The following is a 19,168-nucleotide window of genomic DNA, read 5'->3' as shown; positions in this document are numbered from 1 at the left end:
AAAAGACTAAACCATAAGGCATTTCAATGCGTCGCGATAAACTGAATAAAGTTCTCTGGCCTGTTGCAATAGAACTTTTTATCTGCTCAGTGACGTTTATGAGTAGTTCTGTACAGGATATGAAAAAGGATTTGATGCATATTTTCTAGCTATAAATATAATAACTTACGAAGTTTCATATCCTTTTGTAATGAGCTACCAAAGCATCAAAATATGATGTCTAGGTAATAGACAAACTGACACTCCGGGAGAGTCATACTATCATCACCAATAATCATGTGTAGCTGCTGGTAGTGTTTCGTTCAGTGCATCTGAATTAATTCACGTAAGTAATTGGAGGAACAGATAATTTACAGATTATCTAATGACAGGTTTCAGAGTAGCAGCTGTGCTAGTCTGTATCCCCAAAAAGAACAGCAGGACTTGTGGCACCTTAGAGACTAACCAATTTATTTGAGCATAATGATTATCTAATATCATTCATATCTACTTGCATGTATTATTACACAAACCTGAGCTAGAGTCTCCTGTTCATGGAGCAAGAGAAATTTGGTTCCAGCTCCTTCAATCCTCTGCTCCAGCATCAATGAAAAGTGTTCAATACACTTGATGGAAAGCTTTTCTTGGAGTGTTAAGATGACATCCTAATTAAGAGAGGATTTATAAAATGTGATTAAAATCATGAAAGGTTTGGGGCCTGATTTTCCATTGCCTTGCAGATTGTCTAGACATTTACACAAGTATAAAGTGGAAGTTAAATACTCCAAGTCAGAATGGTTGTGTTTTACTCTCACTTTGCACAGCTGTAAACAATTATACAAGATAGAAACAAGTGCAGAATAAGATCCTTTAAGTTTAGGCTTCTCTGAGTTAAACTCCAGACTTTCGGGACCAGATTTTTAGAACTGGGCATGAAAAATGTTTGTTGTATATAAAATTACTGTGATGGATGGTCTTTGTGGCAATTGAATGTGTAAATTATGTTCACACCTCAGATTCACCCTAAAAAGAGACAATATCTCCCTCCAAAAGATAGAACATAAACCTCTCCAGCATTTCAAAGCGGGAACCACAAAATCATAGGGTGAGATTGGACACAATTCCCACAGATTTCAATGAATCTGAATAGATTTGTTCCTATAGTGAAGGTTTTTTTAAAAAATGTGCAGTGAAATCTCTTATTAAGAGACATTAACACCCCTGCATTGTAGAGGCATATTTACATATTTAAAAATGATCAAAATAAAGTCAAGAATAATGACATGTCTCCTAGGCAGCACCTCCAAAGTTGGGCTCTTGTTTTCATTATAAAAGCGAGGCAGGTGGGAATTATAGCAAAACTCTTTCACAGTGACATAAATCTTAAAATAAGGGTGATCATTTCAAGTGTAATTGTTTCTAAAATTACAATTAAGTATTAAATTGACTAAATCCAATCTTTATTTCACCCGAACCTGTTCAACTATCCCTAATTATCACTTTACTTTCTATGTTGATCTATAAAGCATATCGAGATCATTAACGTCATTCAGCAATTATTGTTATTTTAGTAAGTGCAGTGACAGAGAGGAATACAAAATAAAATCAACATTGAAATGCAAATTCATGATGTACTGGTGAAAATATTAAAGCATTTACATCCATCCCAATGATTGTTAGATATACATTAGGGTCCAGATGGATAGGATTTACTAAAGAGAGCATCTGATGAATAACAATCCAAGTACTTTAACAGAAATTAGGCCAAAAGTTGATTAGGTAGATTAATAGATCAATTAATCATTTTTAATGGAAGTGTAACAACTTGGTGCAAGAGTGGTGTGAGTGTGTGTGTTGGCGATTGGACAGGAGTCTATAAACCTTAAAAAATAAACCACATAATTAATCAGTTGCAAGCTAGTACAATAGTGTAAGTTACTATTATTACTGTGTTGACTCAGAGGGAATTTAAAGCCTACCCAGTCAATCTACTCTTATTGACACTTCTAATTTGTGCTCAAACACAAACAATATAACAGTAATTTGAAGAAAGATGTTTGCTAAAGAAAAGTAATATGACACGGACATGTGCTGTTTACTAATTGCTTTTTCTGAATATGCTAGGAGGTGCATGTGTCCAATTATTAAAACCAGCCAACATTTTTCTCTTTAATCTGTATAGCACCTTGTAGTAATTCCTAACCAATCTTCTCTCCCAGTTCCCAGTACCTTATAATCAACTGATCAAAATTTCCCTGCCTTCATTTCAGTAAAAATCTGTCCTTACCACAGCAGCTGAAGAAAGCCGAGGTCAAACTGATTGAACATCATGAAATAATCACTATGAAAATCATGTTGATAGAATAAAATGGGAAACTTTTGAATAAACCGTTGTGATAGAAAACATCAAGTGCTGAAGTGGAAAAGAAGAAATCCCTCAAGTCACTCTTTATCTACTTATATGATCCTCATCACCATAGTACCTTGAAAACTCACGTGTGACTTTCACAGAGAGAAGTCATCCTGACAGAGCTTTCTTGGGCACTGGTCCTAGGCTGTGGAAGGAACTCCCACAGGAACTAAGGACCATCACAAACCTCACCCCTTCCACTATAACTGCAAAGTGCATTTCTTTGACCTTGCTTTCTCGAACACAAACACAAAGCAATGTGTGTGTGTATACGACATAACCAAACAAAACGCTCTACTGCACACATGCGGGAACAAACACATGACAGCTGTTAGTCATGTTTCTTAATGCACTGTTGGAAGGTATTCAGATATTATGGTGATGAGTGCAGTATAAGAACCTACCTAGAACTGAACAGAACAGGTTCTACTCCCTACTTGCATTAACTGTATGTCACAACTTCACCTTGGGATTTAGCCTCTCTATGAAATATGTTGAAGAAAAGGAGACAATACACTGACATGAACAATTTATTGTCATTATCCTGTCTTGATTTCACTAGACTACAGGCTAGATGATATTCAGTTAGCAACCAACATCTTAATCTTCTTACCTTCTGACTTTGCTGACAAATCAAACTGGCATTTGGCAGAATATCAGACCTTAGCAAAGTCCATGCAAATTTAATTAAGCTGCAGTCACATTAAAATTATCACTCCTATTTTTGCTTCACTGACACAACACTATGCTTTTATTGGCAGAATCTTATTACTTCTTTACTACACACATCTATGAAGTCAGCCATGAACAATACAATGATCCAGGCTCAGGCTCAAATTCTGAGCTTATTGGAGTTTTTGTTTTTCTATTACAAAGGCTTTGAAGAATATTTTAATGGCATCGTTGGCACTGTACATTATGAGGTTTGGTAGATTAGTCTACCTTTATTGAAGTACTGCAGTCGAAACGGAAGGATTTGGTTTGCCCATTTTCAAGATATACCTTCAGTACATTTGGCATGAAGAGAAGTGAATTGTCCTTAACAGTTTCCTGTTAAAACAGATTAGTGAATTAGATTACACTTCACATGCAACAAGAAGAACCTAAATTGTATTCTATAGGGAAGAACACCATACAGCAGGGAAGGCTGATAAGTCTGAAAATGGGTATGTTGGATCAAACCCAAAGCAGAATTAGCAATGCCTCGCCGCAGGAGACTCCAGTGATGTGCCATATAGCTAGAATAGCTGCATGTGACAGACCCACCAGTTGTTAGACTGCATGTCCACAGTGCTGCAACTATGGTGCTATCATTAGCTTTTCCATCTGTAATTGGTAAATCTGATTACAAATAAATGACTACCATAATGAAAGTTCTGTCCTCATTTACAGCAGAGATCTGTATTTTCATGTGGAAATGATTCAGTTGTTTGTTTTTAAGTGATAAGAATGCAGCACAAAAACCCTGGAAATTTACCCTTTTACCTGTCCTTTTGCACCATTGCTTGTTTTTTTACAATAATGTTCTGCAAGAACATGTGATGTATGCAGATGCAGTTAGAAAATACCTATTTGGGAACTATTTATCACATCACTGTAAAGTTACATTGTATAACAGGCTGACCTCTCATGATGTCAAATTAAACTCATATGGTCAAATTCATTCCTGCTGTACCTTCATGGACATCCCTAAAGATGCATCAGGGATAGAACTGGTCAATACTCTTTTCTGCAATGTGTAGCTGTGAGGACTGGTGCCAAACAGCAGGATATGAATACAGCTCTGGATTCTGAACTAGAATTGAGTGAATTAATTATTTTTTGGTTCAGAAAAAAATGGCTAATTTCAAACTGGAACTGAATTTTTTTAATTTCTTCCTCACTGAAATGAAAACATTTCACTTGGGTTGATTGAAAAAACATTCAAAAATGTTCAAACAATATTTTTGAAATGAAAGTCAAGTCAAATCAAAACAATATTTAATTTCAAAATGTCAATTCAAAATGACATTTTGTTTAGAAAATGTTGATTCAAAATCAAATGTCAAAATGGTTAATTTAGAAAATGTGGAAATGAACCGTTTCAACTTAAAAATCTTTCCCCATCATTTTCAGTTGCCCTTAAACTGCACTTTTTGGCAAATTTACTATTCAACTGAAACATTTTGCCGGGCTCTATTCACCGATATTTTAGGGCTTTTGGATGTGGGGTTTTGGCACAAATATTATCATTCACAAACAATAATGTATATTGCTCGTTTCTATTGTGACAGTCTGGGAAGGGGATTGCAATGTTAAAAGGAAATTTGATTCATTCATGGGGGACAAAACAGAAGGCGATTATTGGTTTTTCAAAGTGAAATTACTGATTAACAACATGAAAATTACGAGTTTTCTCCATGTAAACAAAGAACTCAGAGGAAGACATAAATGGATCACCAGCTTCTGGCAATTTATAAAACAAGCAAGCAAGCCAGGAGTTCTTCTTTAAAAAGCTGTGCCTTTGGAAGGAGGCCTGACTTTGCCTGGGGACAGGTTAGGGAGAGAACAACTTAAAGTAGATAAAGACCTCTTTAAAATTCAGGTTAAGTTAGTGTTAATCTGTTTTCCTGACATACTGCTTCACTGGAGTTTACAGGTTTTCCAGTTACAAAATTTCCTTTAAAACAACAACAAAAAACCCAACAACTCTACAGAAGAAAAACAAATCCTATGCTAAATTAAGATATGAGCCACATGAACTGTAGTCCTCCTGGAATTTTAAATTTTACATTTACAAAAGTCTGAAGATTTTGTAGTGCTCTGGGCCTAATTAATGTGCTTTAATTTATTTAGATATTTTAGAATGTTCCTCTCCAAAACCTCTACTATATTTTCTACAACAGTACCAAGGTTGTGCTTACTGTACATTTTTCTCCCTTTAGAACTTTATAGAGTGCCTTTCGCTGAAATGGTCTTGTTCCTTCTTCAAGTTAAAATGGCTTGAGGTACTCACTGAAATCTGGCCATTGATAATGACCTCTTCGGAGAAGCGTACTTTGACCGGGTTGGACTTCAATCTTGCCTTTTTTGCAGCACTGATAAATGCTGATTTAGGAGACTGGAAGAAATAAATAAAACATTTCATATAGTTCTCAAAGCATAACCTATCCTTCTTGCCTCTGTGACATACACTCTCCATTTTCTGATATGTCAGGTACCCCAAGTATATGACAATATGCTCTGTGCATTGTTAATTGAATAATTAAAGAAAATCATAGTATTCCTGGAGGTATGGAAAAATTAAGTAGATACAGACACATGCAGTGAAAGATTGCACCTTATTCAGCGACCAGACTGGACCAATATGAAGTGCTCACACAGTCACTGGGAACTTCTCATGGGGCTTTTTCATTGATTGCTGTCAACCATGCTTGTTTGCATGAGTGAGCCGTGATCAGTGACCAGTCAGTGACCTTTTATTCGAACACCAAATGGAAAACTTTTGCACTGTTTAATGTTCACACACACACAGTCTCTGAAAGTTTTGCAATCCCTGTAGCATCATTATATGACTTTATTTCCACTTATAGATCAGCACCACCATAAAGAACACGCAGACTTGCCCTCTATTCCACATACTCTATATGGAACACTTGGTAGTGACGCATCAGAAGCTAACAAGACTCCATCTCTAAGACACGTGTCACCACTGTCATGGTTCCAAAGCATGCTGTGCTTTAGACCCCTTTTAGTCCCTCTTAAGCATACCCCCCTCTGGGGATAGGTTTTGCTACCTGCACTATTCTTTAGGATGGAACCATGTGGTCCTACCACTCCTAGACTGGATCTCTGGGTAGCAGCCCCCCCGTTTCCCAACAGTGTTAATACAACAAGCCCAACTGTGTTTGGCACCAGTAATTTTTCCTCTGGGAACCTGTGACTGAGACTGATTCAAGTGACTCAGAAAATCTTCTTCAAACCAAAGTATTATTTATTCACCCAAAGGTACACAGAATGCAGAGTAAACAATAAAGGCCTTTATGTTTATTTCCCCTTACTTAAACCTTAGTCTTTCCTTGTGAACTTTGGTAAATTAGATTCAGCCCAGTTATCTCCATTTCTGGATTGTCAGAAGCAGCTTCTCTCACTGCAGCAGGCTGCCTGTGTCTCCCTCTCTGTCTCTCCTAGCATTTCTGTCAGTTTGCTCACTGGGCAGCCCCCTTTCTTCCCTAAACCAGCATCTTTAAGGTATTAGTATCTCCTTTGATCCTATGTTTGGCCTGGGAAGAATAAACTTTTCCAGCCTAGGTGGAGTGAAGCAAGGGGTATTCCCCAATTAATACCTTCCTTTCCCCAAGGACCCTTGGCATTCTCTAAAATAGCACCTTACTTTTGCCATTATTTCATTTCTTTCTAGTTTTTCCCTTACAGCCTCCTTTGGCAGGATATAACATAGATATACTGAATTGCACGTGGTGTTTATAAGAAATAACAGAGATATTTCCCTCATTCTCCCACTTTTGGAAACTGGTACAAAATTATAGATAATTCATCACTGACCCTAATTCAGGAATCCTCCAGTGTACTTTTGTCCACTGCACTCCCCACCAAGTTCACACAAGGCCAAATGTTCAGTCATTAATCAAGAAAAATTCTCATTGAATATCGGGAGTTTTGGCTGAGCCATGACTGGATGATTTGGCCTATTTTAAACAAATTTCTTCTGCTCAAACAAAAGGAAAAGGTTTCCACTTTTAGCAGCAGTAGGAAAGATGTGTTAATTTGAGATCAGTAACATGCTTAGGGCTCCTAGGGGAGATTTTCAAAAGCAATCAGCTTCGGTCTGACTCTGCCCTCCTCTCCCTCCGCTCCACTCCCGAGGTCACTGGGTGAAATCCGGGCCCTATTGAAGTCAAAAGGAGTTGTGCCATTGACTTCAATGGGCCTCATATTTCATCTGCTGAATTCAACAGTTGAGGCAGGCCAATGGTGAGCATATTTGAAAATCCCATCCCATGTCATTGAAGAGTTATTTCATTAGCTATTTCAATGGTTGGTTGGTTGGGGGGTGTGTGTGTGTGTGTAAGAGAGAGAATTTAGTGCATGAATGGATTAAACTCCATTATCCACAAAGCACAGTAATATATAATTTCAACACTCCCTGTCACTATTCTTCAAACATTGCTCAGGAATAGCAACCATGGAGTTGGTTCAGCCTCCATGTCCTTCCAGTCCTTGGCCTTTGTTAAGACTGATTAAAAAATATTTTTGGTGATGTAGACGCCTGGCTTCTAGAAACTAGACTGACATCAGAAACTCATTTCACACAGACTACTGAATAGCCATTAGGTGCCAATAACTGCAGCAATTACAGATACGACCAAACACAAACTGGGTGCACTAGGAGTGAAAGGCTCTGTATTCTATTAGTAAACATAGCATCAACCCAGTTCCCTGCATCCAAACTTGAGCCAGGAAACACAAGTTTCCCTTCCTCACATTCATGGATCATGCTTATCTGCACTTTCTCTGACAGCTGTGACAGGGAAGCTGCATATTAGAAATGTTATATGATAGGAAATCCCCAGGTAAGACTAATTGGGATGAGTTGCAAAAACCAGTGAGGACTGTTAAATAATACAGAAAGATCTGAAAAGATTAGAAACATTAACCCAGAAAACAACAAAATGAGAATCAGGTTAGAAAAATGCAAGCTAATTCCCCTGTGGAAAATAATCCAAGGTGCACACATTCAGTGACAGGGGCAAAACACAGAGAGCAGTAATGTAGAGAGGAGTCTGGTTACTATAAAGATTGGGGTGAGAGGTCAGGGATCCTGAACCAGGGATCTCTTGAGAAAGTAAAGATCCATGCCTGAACACAGTCTGATTCAGGAAGAGGACAGTTTGGGGATAGCAGGATGTTATTTTGCTAGGGTTTGTTTGCCTATACCTGCTGTCAAAATTTATTGGTCACAGCAAGAATTTATGCAAGGAAGCAAAAAACAAAAACAAAACACAAAGTAAAATTTCACAAGCCACATGAGTTCCCAGTGAACAGTAAAAAGTATCCAGAGCTGTAACCTTCCTCTGACATGCTTTAGGGAAAAGGCCATTGGCTATCTGATCTTCTAATGGACGCACCTCAGGGCTTGGCAAAAGGAGCATTGCTGCTGTGTGACTCTCTGTAGCAATTCAGTTTTGTTGAAATACACTTTTGTCAGAGGGAGAAAGAATGGTGCACCGGTCCCATTTAGTTTCTTCTGATACTCTCAAGAGAGCTTGAGAGGGAACTAGAATGAGGTCAGGTTTCATTTCAGGATCCCCAGATAACTGAAAATACTGCACAAGTTAAGAAGTGCTAATAAAATGGGCTAATCTAAAGTGCAACCCACTATTTAAATTTATTCTGGTCTAATCATCACCACATGCTAGAGAATTCAAGACAACAAACATGGAAATAAAACCTGTTACCTCTCTCACAGGAGAACGATTCTTCCCCACTGCCCAAATGTAAATGCATTAGTCCTCTATCAGTCTCCGGACAATTTTTTGTTAGAGAGACCCAACACAACATGGTCACTAGATATCGGACACTATGTGAATGACCAGAAGGATATATATGCATATCTGTGAGGGGCATATGCCCCAGGGGAAGTGGCTGGGGCAGTGCTACACATACTCCTTCTACTTCCCCTCACCCTCTCTGCAGTGTGTATGTGTGTATGGGAGAGAGAAAGGGTGACGTTTCCCTCTCATTCCTTCCCTTCTCCAGTGTGTGCAGGGTGCTATCCCACAGGGTATCCAAGTAATGGAGCCTGACCTTCCTACTTCTGGTGGCAGTGGAAAGCAGAGCCATGAGGGGGCTGGCTGATCGGTTAACTCACCTGACAAGGCAGGAGAAAAGGGATAGTTTCTGCTTGCTCTTAATGCTGGTAAATCACCAATTTGGCTCTGGTCCAGCCCTGCCCTTACCCACCTATAATGGGCTTTACAAACCCCATACTGAGAAAGACAGAAGGGAGGGGAGAGTCTTCCCTGCTTACAGGCAATCAGGCTGGCAATAAAGAAAACAAGCCCAGCTATAAAGGAAGGAGAACAGAGGGCGAGGAGGCAGAAAGGCCTAGGATAGCAAAGGGGCCACAGCACCACGTCAGGCTGCCTCTAAGAAACAAACAAGGAAACAAAAGAAGGCTGCAAGTTGAAGGGTGGAGAGACTCAATTTGGGTTCAGAGTTTATGGACTGGTCTAACTGTAGGCAAATTGAAGGGGATCAGTTAGGAGAAAGCTGGAACCCCAAGAGAGACTGCACCAAGGGCAGGAGACACCCCCCTAGAGCTAGATCTCGTATGATGTAGGAGATTAGGCTGATTGACAAGTTTTGTCTGGAGGCTGAAAGGAATTTTTGCCATATGACAATATTGGCAAAATTGCTATGTGGGTTTTCTCACCTTCTACTCAGCATCTCAGAAATCTTGTTTGGTGGGGGGGTTACATTATATTGTCATAACTTTGCTGGATATCAGAGCTATTTGTGGGTTTAAATGGTTCCAAAATGAAGTCCCTGTAACACAATGGGTTGCTTGGGCAGGGGCCCTGAGTGTACCACTGCATGATAAGGGGACATGTCTCTGTGTCCCGCACAGCATGGAGTTCCCATTTCTCCTATATCCTGTGTGGAGGAAGGGAGAGGGGCTGGGACTCTGGCTTCCAGCCAGGGACCCTGGACAGGCCCGAGGGTGTAGAGTGGCCTTTGTCCTCAGACCTGCCCTCAGACTTATAGAAGCCAGGCCCATTTGTAACCAGTGAAAATTTGCACTGGAGGGAAGTATTTGGAGGGAATCGTCCCAGCTGGTTAAGAATTTTAAAAATGGTGTGGCCTCTGCATTTTGGCATAATATAGCATATGTGTCTCATTGTTTTCATGTCCACATCAACCTGGCTCTTGGTATTTTCATTCTAAAAGCTGATGAACTAATTCAGAAAAGAAAAACAGTTTTTATTAACTTTCATAATTCCAATGTCTAACAAAAGAAGACCAGTAAGAAAATAGAAGGGATATGCAGTAGGTGATTTCCATTTTAATGTCTTCATATTTGTAGCCTGAGCATACCAGTGATTAATGAATCACAGAGTGGCAAGTTCATTTGTTTCTGATGCACCATCTTTTAGCCAAATGGAAGACATTATTCTCAGTTAATGACCTTAAGCAGGAGGTATTTACACTGATGCAATGTGTCTGTCATTGTGAGATATTTGCACTGTCTGTGATAAAAGCATCCTAATTAGAACTATTTTTGCAAATGTGAGGATCCATTTCAATGGAGGAATCAGAATATGTAAATACAAACTAAATACTAGCACAACCTAAATAATGCCAATAACAGTTATTTCTGTTAAGAGTTCAGATTTATCTTTGATCTTGTATCATGTTTACTTGTGTATGGACAATGAAATAAAAATGCCTTTCTCCCTATGGTCTAGGGTTTTATTCTCATGGACAACTTCATTAATAGTCCAGTCAGCCAACAGATAGCACACTCAGAGCTCTTATATGGTATCTCAGTTAGTTTGGTCTTTGAACAAAGATGGAGTAATACACTCTTGGAGGTTTGTTTGGAGGGGATATAAAGGTGAAGACTGAATACCTCCTTTGCTCCCCATGGCTAGCCATATATTTGACATTTACAATCTTACAGCCCTGATCCTGCACAGGGATCCACAATCATAAACCCTCGGTCTCATAAGCCTCAGTGAGGCTCTCTACATGTGTGGACCTCTTTGCAGCATCAAGGACTTAGATGTCACTGTTGCAGAGTAAGAACTATTCTACTGAACTTTTATTATTCTTGTTCGCAGTGTTGTTATAGCATATAGGTCCCAAGGTATTAGAGACAAAAGGGGGGTGAGTGTACCTTTCCCAGACCTTAGAAGAACTCTGTGTAAGCGCCAAAGCTTGTCTCTTTCACCAGCAGAAGTTGGCACAATTAAAGATATTACCTCACATACCTTGTCTCATTATTCTTCTCATTATGTTAACTTTTCAAAATTGGATCCAATTTTTGTTAACTTATGCTAAAATCAGGTCAACTTTTGTTAGTGGGCCCAGTTTTAAGTTAAATAGTTTTCACTGTGAAAATGGAAATTTTCACAATTTAGCACGTTTTTTGCAGTCAAATCACAGTTTCTGTGAAATTCTGAGAAGTAAAACTGTTTCTACCATTTTTCACAAGCCCTGCTCAGACTCCTCTCAGAAGCAGGGCTGATGCACAATATAGTTTTACTGATGCTCAGGAAAAGGGACATTTAGCAGCTCAGAATAAGGTAGCAGGTATAAACCCTACACAAAACACCAGTACCAGACTAATAGAAAAGGGAAGGAAAGTCACTTTGGCAAAATGCATGTCAAATCAGAGTCCACATTCATATGCTTGGAAAATAAGGTCGTTTAAAAGAATATACCTATCTGTATACATCCAACCTCAATTTTAGGTTTGCGAATGCTTACTGCCTATAACTGACCTGTTGGTTACTATGAAATGAAACATATTCCATGCTGGGCACAAAATAGGGAAAACTGTATTCATGCAAGAAGAATGTGTTGATGTTTTGGTTTGTCTCTGTCCCTCAGGTCAGTTCCATGAGACAAAATTTAGCAAGTACATAAAATACATGAACAGGAGGAGAAATAAACATATTATGATGAATAGTAAGTAATGTACATAGGTGAATTAAATATATCAATACAAAGCCATAAGTGAAGCTGTTCACTCAGACATCTCAACTAGTTTGCAACAGCAACAGCAGCAATGCATGTGTAAGTAATAAAATAATGAAAACACCCGAAACTGAAAAGTCAGATATTTTACCGCACAATATGTAACAACCACAGTGCACTGATGGATGATTTTCAATGTACAGTAACTGTAAAATTTTTGACACATGAATTTCTATGTTGAAGTAGCTATCCTATTCCTGGCATTTGTTAACTGTTTGGGATTTTTAAAACAATGTTGTGTATCAGAGCCAACCAATTATATTTTGCTATTTTTACTGCAGTTATTGGTCATGCACATACACAGCACATGCCTCCAAGGTGAAGAATTGCCAATACTTATTTTAATGAAAGCATCATGGAAAAATCAGCTGGTTCATTCTATAGTAAACAATGATGATGCGCTAAATCATCAGACATTCTAGTTTACTGAGATGGTCCCAGATGATTCTACTGAAACCAAGGATTTGTTCCAGATTTAGTGGAATGCTGGGGCATATCACCTGGCCTCCTTCCTGGCCTATTTATCTCCATGTCTATACTACTGCTGTGCTGAGCTCCTGTGCAGTTATACCTTCAGGTATCTGCAACTCCCCTTACTCTTGCTGGTTATGTCTCATGTGGAAGTGGCCTCTGTTTCTTATTCAACAGCTGAGAGGCATAAAGGAAACAGTTTTCAGAGTAACAGTCGTGTTAGTCTGTATTTGCAAAAAGAAAAGGCGTCCTTGTGGCACCTTAGAGACTAACACATTTATTTGAGCATAAGCTTTCGTGAGCTACAGCTCACTTCATCGGATGTATTTTCCACTGCATGCATCCGATGAAGTGAGCTGTAGCTCACAAAAGCTTATGCTCAAATAAATGTGTTAGTCTCTAAGGTGCCACAAGTCCTCCTTTTCTTTTTAAAGTGTGTGTCTGTGAGGAGTGGGGGGTGCTGCACTACACTCAGCTCTACAGAGCAGCTTTTGCAGGAAGGACTGTTAGGTCCTGTGACTGAAAATATCATCAGCCATTCCACACCCAGCCACCAGATGGAAAGAAGAGCATGTGAGGAGGAATAAAGAGAGAACTAGAGGAGGGTAAATTTAGGAGGGAAAGGAGAACTAGGGGCAGAATAGGGTGGAAAATGAGAGCTGGAAGGGTAAAAGATAAGACAAAATGTGTTGGAAAGAGAGGATCAGAGAGAATAAGCTTGAGGCACTCTTCCATTTTTCTGACTAGGGTAGAGGTAATTCTTGATTTAGTCCTAAGTGGTGCACAGGATCTGGTGAATATAGCTGAACCACTCAGTAATAGCGACCATAATGTAATTAAATTTAACATCATTGTAAGGAAAAAGTGCCAAAGAAACCTACCACAGTAGCATTTAACTTCAAAAAGAGGAACTATACAAAAATGAGAGAGCTCGTTAAATAGAAATTAAAAGGAACCGTCACAAAGGTGAAATTCCTGCAAATTGCATGGAGACTATTTAAAGACACCATAACAGAGGTTCAAACTAAATGTATACCCCAAATAAATATATATATAAAAACAGTAAGACGACCAAAATAATGTCACCATGGCTAAACAGCAGAGTAAAAGAGGTGGTTAGAGGCAAAAAGGCATCCTTTAGAATTGGAGGTCAAATTCTAGTGAGAAAAACAGAAAGGAACATAAATTCTGGCAAGTTAAGTGCACAAGTTTAATAAGGCAGGCCAAGGAGCCATTGTGGATAGTTCTCTGAAAACATATACTCAATGTGCAGTGGCAGTCAAAAAAGCTAATACAATTGTTGACTGAAGTTTTTCAATAAACATTGACTTTGACATATGTCATAAATATAAAGGGAAGGGTAAACCCCTTTGAAATCCCTCCTGGCCAGGGGAAAGCTCCTCTCACCTGTAAAGGGTTAAGAAGCTAAAGGTAACCTCGCTGGCACCTGACCAAAATGACCAATGAGGAGACAAGATACTTTCAAAAGCTGGGAGGAGGGAGAGAAACAAAGGGTCTGTGTCTGTCTGTAGTCGTTTTGGCCGGGGACAGAACAGGAATGGAGTCTTAGAACTTTTAGTAAGTAATCTAGCTAGGTATGTGTTAGATTATGATTTCTTTAAATGGCTGAGAAAAGAATTGTGCTGAATAGAATAACTATTTCTGTCTGTGTATCCTTTTTGTAACTTAAGGTTTTGCCTAGAGGGGTTCTCTATGTTTTTGAATCTAATTACCCTGTAAGATATATACCATCCTGATTTTACAGGGGGGATTTCTTTATTTCTATTTACTTCTATTTTTTTATTAAAAGTCTTCTTGTAAAACACTGAATGCTTTTTCATTGTTCTCAGATCCAAGGGTTTGGGTTTGTGGTCACCTATGCAAATTGGTGAGGCTTTTTATCCAACATTTCCCAGAAAAGGGGGGGTGCAAGTGTTGGGAGGATTGTTCATTGTTCTTAAGATCCAAGGGTCTGGGTCTGTAGTCACCTAGGCAAATTGGTGAGGCTTTTTACCAAACCTTGTCCAGGAAGTGGGGTGCAAAGTTTTGGGAAGTATTTTGGGGGGAAGGACGCGTCCAAACAGCTCTTCCCCAGTAACCAGTATTAGTTTGGTGGTGGTAGCGGCCTGTCCAAGGTGTAATATTTTGTACCTTGGGGAAGTTTTGACCTAAGCTGGTAAAGATAAGCTTAGGAGGTTTTTCATGCAGGTCCCCACATCTGTACCCTAGAGTTCAGAGTGGGGGAGGAACCTTGACAACATATGACAGTATATGTCCAGAAGCACTTCTTTTAAAAGGCCATAAAAAGGAAAATGGACTTGTTTGTCCTTTTCCATCACACTACCTTACATTCCATGGTTGAAATCCTGGCCCCACTGAAGTCAGTGGCAAAATTCCCACCAACCTCAGCGGGTCAGGATTTTACCCTAGGAGTTTAAAGGGTTAATGAAGAAAGTGGTATGTCAGACTATGAAATGAGTTCCATTCATAAAGTCTGAACACATAACACAATAGGCCAGTTAATTAACTAAACTGAATAAGATACCTTGTGGGATGGCAATCCATTCACAGAATAAAATGGTTTCAAATGATAATCAAATACCAAACTTCCAAAAACCCAAAACTTTAAACTACTTCAAGTCCTTCAGCTGTTCAATCATTTTCTTATCAGCAGAGATGATATTCAAATTAACCTGGGAAAGATTTATTAGATTGACAGGAAGAACAAAAGACCACAATGTTTTGTTTTGGTTGTAATTAAAATGAATGAGATTAAACAAAATCAATCTGTAAAGTTTTAAAAAAATACTAAGTGAATTACATTGAGTAGCAGACCAGAGTATTATCAATCTACATTATTGCTATTTTCAACTACAATTGTAGTGGACAGTTCATTTTAAGCATGAAAACAATACAAACGCTAAACACAACAAGCGTAAACTGTTCCCTCAGGAAAAATAATAAAGAAATAACGATAATTCTGTAATTCCCTTTGGTGGGCATTCTTCTTGCAGCAATGGGAACACAAATGTTCCTCAGGAGCGGAGCTGGATGACATTTTTCTCATAAACACTTGTTAAAAAATGGCATTTTTTCAAAACTAAAATTTGTCATTCAAAATGTTTGATTTTTTATTGTTCCTTTCTTTATCCTATTTCCCCACTTTCACTGAAAAAATGAAAACAAGTTAAAAAGAGGGGTAACATGGGCTAGAGAAAATGAAAAGAAGAAAAGAAGAACCTAAAACATTTTAAAACTAAAATCTACAATAAATAGTTTGTGAAATATTTTTAATAAAACTAAAATCATTCCTTTTTGAAACCAGAAGAATGAAAACTAATTCAAATTTTGTCATGAAAAATCTCGACCATTTTCCAACCAGCCATACTCAGGAAGAATGGCCTTTATCACACTAAGAACATAAGAATGGCCATACTGGGTCAGACCAAAGGTCCATCAAGCCCAGTATCCTGTCCTCTGACAGTGGCCAATGGCAGGTGCCCCAAAGGGAATGAACAGACAGGTTATCATCAAGTGATCCATGTCCTGTCACCCAATCCCGTCTTCTGGCAAACAGAGGCTTGGGACACCGTTCCTGCCCATCCTGGCTAATAGCCATTGATGGACCTATCTTCCATGAATCTATCTAGCTCCCTTTTGAGCCCCGTTATAGTATTGGCCTTCACAACACCCTCTGGCAAGGAGTTCCAGAGGTTGACAGTGTGTTGCGTGAAAAAATACTTTTCTTGTGTTTGTTTTAAACCTGCTACCTATTAATTTCATTTGGTGGTCCCTTGTTCTTGTATTATGAGAAGGAGTAAATAACACTTCCTTATTTACTTTCTCTATACAACTCATGATTTTATAGACCTCTGTCATATCCTCCTCACTAATTACCACATTAATGCTTAAGGTACCCCACCACCTCTATTCAGCCGGTGACTAGTGTGCCTATCTAGCAACAAAGAACACTAGGAAACTAACCTGGTTTCTGCACCTGCTAGAGTTCCATAGCCCCAAACAGAGTGCAGGCATTGTCTGCTAGCTATGGGGTATGGTGAGGTCCCTCGCCTCCCAGTGCATAGTCCGTGAGGGGGGAGGGGCAGTATAAACACACACACAAATTAGTTGGCTCCACTATTCCTTTTTGAAGAAAACTGTGTTGTGTGTCCTGCTTCCATGCTATTTCCCTTGGCTCTCGTCACTGTGAGCACCTGCCCTTCTCCTGACCCAAAACATGGCTTCAGCAGACATGAGCAAGGTTTATTCCAGTGGTTCTCAAACTATGGAACTGATGACCCCTTTCACAAAGCAAGCCTCTGAGTGCATCCCCTCCACTCCCCCACATATATAAACAAGTGTTTTTAATTTATTTAACACCATTATAAATGCTGGAAGCAAAGCGGGATTTAGGGTGGAGGCTGACAGCTCGTGACCTCCCATGTCATAACCTCGCAACCCCCTGAGGGGGTCCCAATCCCCAGTTTGAGAACCCCTGGTTTAGTTTAATGGTGGATGCCTCAGAGTTAAGGAGAAGAAATTCTTTATTTTAATAACGTTGATGGTTTTACTCCACCTTGAATTATTTTTGTTATTTAATATCTCTGTGTTATTATGATTGTAGGGCCAGGAGGCACTGGGCAGGGACAGGCCTACTGATTTGTGGGGCCTCAAGCAAGAGTAGGGACTCCCGTCTCCTGGAAGCATAATCAGGTCCTGAGTTACCCTCTGGTCCACCTGCTGGAGGAAGAACTGTGAGAATCCTGAGGTCACATGGGATGAAAGGCCCCAGTCAGCTGCTTGGTTTGCTTGTGTTTATGGTTGATCTTGAGGTAATTCTGTTCTCATTTTAGTCACAGTTCATTTAGGATACTACTTCACATCGACGCCATGTAGCTCAGCAAAGGAGATAGCCTGATCATCCAATCAAAAGCAAAACCACCTCAAGCCAGAAGACCACACAGATGTACAGTTACACCTTACTGTCAGTACTGAATACAACAGCAGCTCACTGAACTACATATAACTGCATGACAGGATAGACCCCTTTTTTTCACATGACTTTAAAGCAAAGACTCAAATCAGTCAAACGAGGGACTTCGGTGACTTGTGCAAAAATGTGTGTAAGAGAACTTTTTTTCATGTTTTATAATATATTTATTGTAATCAAAACCACTAAACATACAGTGAGCCTAATACAGTGCTCCCAGCTACCTCCGTGAGATTTCTGACTACAATGGGGTGGCACATGCTCGACTGAAGGTAAAAATCTGTATCTTGATATTAGTAAAACGATCTGGGTTAAAAAGAAAGAAAAGAATGAAGGTAAATGGTCCTGTTGTGCATGGCCAGCACATACGTTTAATGGGGCCAACCCCCTGCCTCAAGTATTCTTGTGCAGCAGCCATTGCACAGTCTTGTTGGAGAGTGCATGCACTGTGTCCTGCTATAACCGCTGCTGGCATTAGTTACCTGGAAGGGTACAGGACAAGGGCAGATTAATTAACTCCCATTCCATAGCTGGGACCATACAGCTGCTTGGGTGTGTGTATGTGTGCGATTGACAGAGAAAGAGAGAGATGTGCAGTCCTTTGGGGATCCTGGTCGGTCTTCCCTCCCTCTTTATTGCAGTTAGTGTAGTTTGTAGCTGAGGAGTCACAGCATATGCCAGCCAGGACTGGATTCTCATTTGCTTACCTACACACTAAGATCCAAACAGGTTCAGGATTGGTCAGCTCAGTGTAGAACATGGCTGTAAAGCGCTATCACACTACTCAACTCCACACAGTTGAAATACAGTAGCACCTTTCAACTAAAGATCTCAAAGTGCATTGTAATCCTGATTTACGCCTCACAAAAGCCATGTGAGGTAGGTAGGTATCCTCATTTAACAGAGCTGGAAACTGAAGAACAGAGAAGTTAAGGGACTTGCCCACAGTCACCCAGGAACCTACTGACCAACATTTTCAAACTACTTTCAGGAAGATTGGGAACGGAAGGCCTAGTGGGGGTTGGGCCTCTGCCCCTGCGGGATGTGATATGTTTGGGGTCGGGGGTTGTGTCCTGTCCTTAGGAACTGGAAGGCCCAGGCAGGGGGCGGGTGGGTTGGAGAGCAAGCCAGCCCCAAGCTCACCTTGGAGTGGTTGCTCTTGTCTCACCGGGCTGGCCCAGCTCCCCGTTCCTGTGTGCTGGCTCTCGCTGCTGCATGCACTACTGGAAAACAGGCTGCTATATGCCTTTCTGCTAAGCATATGCCTCTTTGACAGTAATGTCTCTAACGTATAAGGTGGGACATTTAATCTGACAATGGCTAATATATTTAATCTGTATTCTGTAAAAACAATTACACCTTGGATTTTTCTACCCACACAGAGCTGAAGTTTTAGCAAATTAAATCTACATATAAGGTTGTCCATTTCAATATTTTAATCCATTACTATTGGTTTAATTCTCCTTTTACAAACATACAAGCTGGGGAGTGGAAGCGGGCTATATTTATCTTTCATCACAAAATGCACAACTCTGTGGATGCACATGGGGAGGACTACA

General features: G+C 39.7%; 1 protein-coding gene across 8 annotated transcripts in view; it reads right to left on the bottom strand.

The window, feature by feature from the left end:
• Positions 1-19,168, bottom strand: part of FRMPD4 (FERM and PDZ domain containing 4) — a 447,791-nt gene that overhangs the window by 20,663 nt on the left and 407,960 nt on the right. For all 8 annotated transcript variants that reach the window (XM_073354864.1, XM_073354871.1, XM_073354914.1 and 5 more), the window contains 3 exons: positions 5,385-5,489; positions 3,332-3,439; positions 513-644 (listed from right to left, as the gene is read on the bottom strand). In XM_073354864.1, coding sequence (XP_073210965.1) covers positions 513-644; positions 3,332-3,439; positions 5,385-5,489 — 345 coding nt within the window. The remainder of the gene's footprint in view (positions 1-512; positions 645-3,331; positions 3,440-5,384; positions 5,490-19,168) is intronic.

The sequence above is a fragment of the Lepidochelys kempii genome, chromosome 1 (genome assembly GCF_965140265.1).
Source record: "Lepidochelys kempii isolate rLepKem1 chromosome 1, rLepKem1.hap2, whole genome shotgun sequence".
In the NCBI taxonomy this organism is placed as follows: domain Eukaryota; kingdom Metazoa; phylum Chordata; order Testudines; family Cheloniidae; genus Lepidochelys; species Lepidochelys kempii.
Note: the sequence above shows the minus strand (reverse complement) of the source record. Positions and strands in the feature narration are given on the sequence as shown.